This window comes from Chenopodium quinoa, unplaced genomic scaffold (assembly GCF_001683475.1).
Source record: "Chenopodium quinoa cultivar QQ74 unplaced genomic scaffold, ASM168347v1, whole genome shotgun sequence".
Taxonomy (NCBI): domain Eukaryota; kingdom Viridiplantae; phylum Streptophyta; class Magnoliopsida; order Caryophyllales; family Amaranthaceae; genus Chenopodium; species Chenopodium quinoa.
Window position 1 is genome coordinate 1311393 of NW_018743331.1, and position 3437 is coordinate 1314829.

The 3437-nt window shown below is 40.1% G+C and overlaps 1 protein-coding gene across 1 annotated transcript; it reads right to left on the reverse strand.

Moving 5' to 3' along the window:
• Positions 1 to 2879: 2879 nt before the first annotated feature.
• Positions 2880 to 3437, reverse strand: LOC110737476. Its single transcript, XM_021917836.1, has one exon. The coding sequence runs from the start codon at positions 3435 to 3437 to the stop codon at positions 2880 to 2882; it is 558 nt and encodes a 185-aa protein (XP_021773528.1).

Sequence of the window (3437 nt, forward strand, 5' to 3'; positions counted from 1 at the left end):
AACCTTGGAAAAATGGCCTTCTTTAATAGCTTGACCACCATCTTAGCATCATTAGTAGGAGATGAAACCGCTTCTACCCACTTTGACACGTAATCGACGGCAATAAGAATGAATTTATTCCCAAAAGAAGTCGGGAAAGGCCCCATAAAATCTATGCCCCATACATCGAATATCTCCAACTCAAGAATGTTGTTCAAGGGCATTTCACTTCTTCTTGAAATATTGCCGGTTCTTTGACACTGATCACAAGCTTTCACTACACCCCACACATCTTTGAAAATTATAGGCCAATAGAAACCATATTGCAAGATTTTCGCCAAGGTTTTGTTAGCACTCATATGCCCCCCCACAAGGTGAGGAGTGACACATTGTGATAACATCTTCAATCTCATCATCTGGGACACACCTTCTAAAAAGGGCCATCAACACCTTATTTAAAGAGCAAGGGGTCGTCCCAAAAGTATTGGCGAATATCATGAAGAAACTTCCTTTTTTGTTGATATGTGATGTTGGGAGAAAGGATAGAGCAAGACAAGTAGTTTGCAATGTCCGCAAACCATGGTGCTGGTGCTTGAAGGATAGCAAATAGTTGATCATCTGGAAATGAATCATCAATTGGCAAGTTATCAAGATCACCTACAAAGATAGGCACCCATGAAAGATGATCGGCCACAACATTTTCAGCACCCTTTTTGTCTCTAATCTCAATATCATAATCTTGCAAGAGCAAGACCCGCCGTATCAATCTTGGCTTAGGTTCCTTCTTAGACAAAAGTTACTTCAAGGCCGAATGGTCGGTGAAGACTATGACCTTAGAGCCCAACAAGTAGGACCTAAACTTCTCAATTGCATGAACAATGACTAGAAATTCCTTTTCCGTGGTTGTGTAATTTCTTTATGCCTCATCCAATGTTTTGCTAGTATAATAGATAGCATGGAGCTTCTTGTCCTTCCTTTGTCCAAGAATAGACCCAACGGCAAAATCCGAAGCATCACACATGAGCTCAAAAGGAAGCTCCCAATTAAGGTTATGAATGATAGGGGCCGAAATCAAGGCCTCCTTCAATCTATAAAATACTAGCAAACAATCATTAGTAAACACAAAAATGGCATCCTTTACCAATAATTGAGTGAGCGGCTTTACGATTTTTGAAAAATCCTTTATGAACCGGCGGTAAAAACCTACATGTCCAAGAAAGCTCCTTATCCCCTTCACATTTGTAGGGGGTGGGAGGCGCTCAATTACCTCAATCTTGGTACGATCTACTTCAATGCCCCTACTAGAAATCACATGACCAAGAACAATGCCCTCCTCTACCATGAAATGAAAATATCAATAATTCAAAACTAAGTTCACCTCTTGACATCTTTTTAACACTTTAATCAAATTCGAAAGACAAGTGTCAAAAGATGAACCAAAAATAGAAAATTCATCCATGATTCTCGATTGATGATTCAAGCATGTCGGAAAAGATAGACATCATACGCCTTTGAAATGTGGAAGATGCATTACAAAGTCCAAATGGCATCCTTCGATATGCAAAGGTGCCAAATGGACATGTGAATGTAGTCTTTTCTTGGTCCTCGGGTTGGATTGAGATTTGGAAGAATCCCGAGTATCCATCCAAGAAGCAATAATGACTAATTGATGCTAGTCTTTCCAATATTTGATCTATGAAGGGGAGTGGGAAGTGGTCATTTCGGGTGGATTTATTCAATTTTTGATAATCAATGAACATCCTCCACCCGGTGACCGACCTCGTAGAAATGGTCTCACCCTTATCAATTTTTATGATGGTCATGCCTCCCTTTTTAAGCACAATTTGAACCGGGCTAACCCACTTACTATCGAAGATAGGGTAGATTATGCCCGCTTTACGAAGTTTCACAACTTCTTTTTCACCACTTCCTTCATGTTTGAATTGAGCGTTCTTTGGTGCTCAATCGAGGAAGCATGATCATCATCAAGTAGAATTTTATGCATGCATATGGTGGGATTTATCCCCTTAATGTCATCAATTTTGCACCCAATGACATCTCTATACTCCCTTAAAAAAACTAGGAGCTTTTCAAGAGAGGTGTCATCGAGCTTAGAATTGACAATAACGAGATAACTTTCACTATCATCAAGAAAAGCGTATTTAAGTAGAGGGGGAAGGGTATAAGTTCAACCTTAGGAGGAGGCGTAGTCCTCTCCTCTTTTTCTTCCACGTTAAGAACTTTAAATTTCATCACATCGTGGATCAAAGGTTGGTTGAGCAATAGACCATACCCCTTTGCTTCTTCACCCTCCTCAACTAAGCCTCTTGTTAGGGTAGCTTGTAAAGGATCTCTTTCATACAATCTTTCTCGGAACTCTTCTAAGTCCCTCTCCGATGTGTCAATTCTATGAACCTCATCGATCAATGGCTTTTTCAAAGTTTGTGAGAATGAAAATGAAATTTTCTCATCTCCCACATTCAAAGTCAATCTTCCTTTCTTCATATCAATCACCACTCTCGCGGTGTTCAAAAATGGTCTCCCCAAAATGAGAGGTACTCTTGTAACTTCTTCCATCTCTATTACTACAAAATCACATGGCACTAATACTCTTCCAACTTGAACTGGCACATCTTCAAGAATTCCCAAAGGTAGCCTAACCGTGCGGTCGGCTAGTTGTAAGGACATTATAGTTGGTTTCAAGTCTCCAACATTCAAGCTTCTTGCAATAGAATAGGGAATCAAGCTCACACTTGCCCCAAGATCACACAAAGCATCCATGGCTTCCAAATCTCCAATCTTCACAATATTTCATAGATATCGGGGTCACCAAGCTTTTGGGGAAGCTTGTTTTGAATGATTGCACTCACTTCCTTAGGAAGGGAGATGGTTGCACTCTCTTAAAGCCTACTCTTGTTGGATAGAAGATCCTTCAAGAATTTTCCATAGGTAGGCATTTGTGACATAGCATGAAGAAAGGGAATGTTCATTTGAAGTCCTCTCATGACTTCAAGAAATTTTGAGAACTTTTCATTCAACTTCTTCTCTACAACTACATGAGGAAATGGAATGGGGGGCTTTTCTATTCTTTCTTCATCTTCCTCATCTTTCTTTGTGGCTCCCTCATCACTCTTTTTTTGCTCTTTTCTCTCAAGTTCAACAAGTTCATTCTCAATATCATCCTCACTTCTCACCACAACTCCCTCATCTCTCTTTTGTGGCTCCTCTTCACTCATAACCGGACCCTCATAACCTCTTCCCGATCTCAAAGTAATAGCCTTAGCTTGCTCCTTTGGGTTCACTACTGTTGAGCTTGGAAAGTGACCACTAGGATTGGAGGATGAACTTCCAACTTGTTGTGAAATTTGAGCAAATTGGCTCTTAATTATCTTATTGTGCGCTTGAAGTTGTTGGATGTTTGCATTTATATCCGCATTGTTCCTTACTTGTTGTGTCAT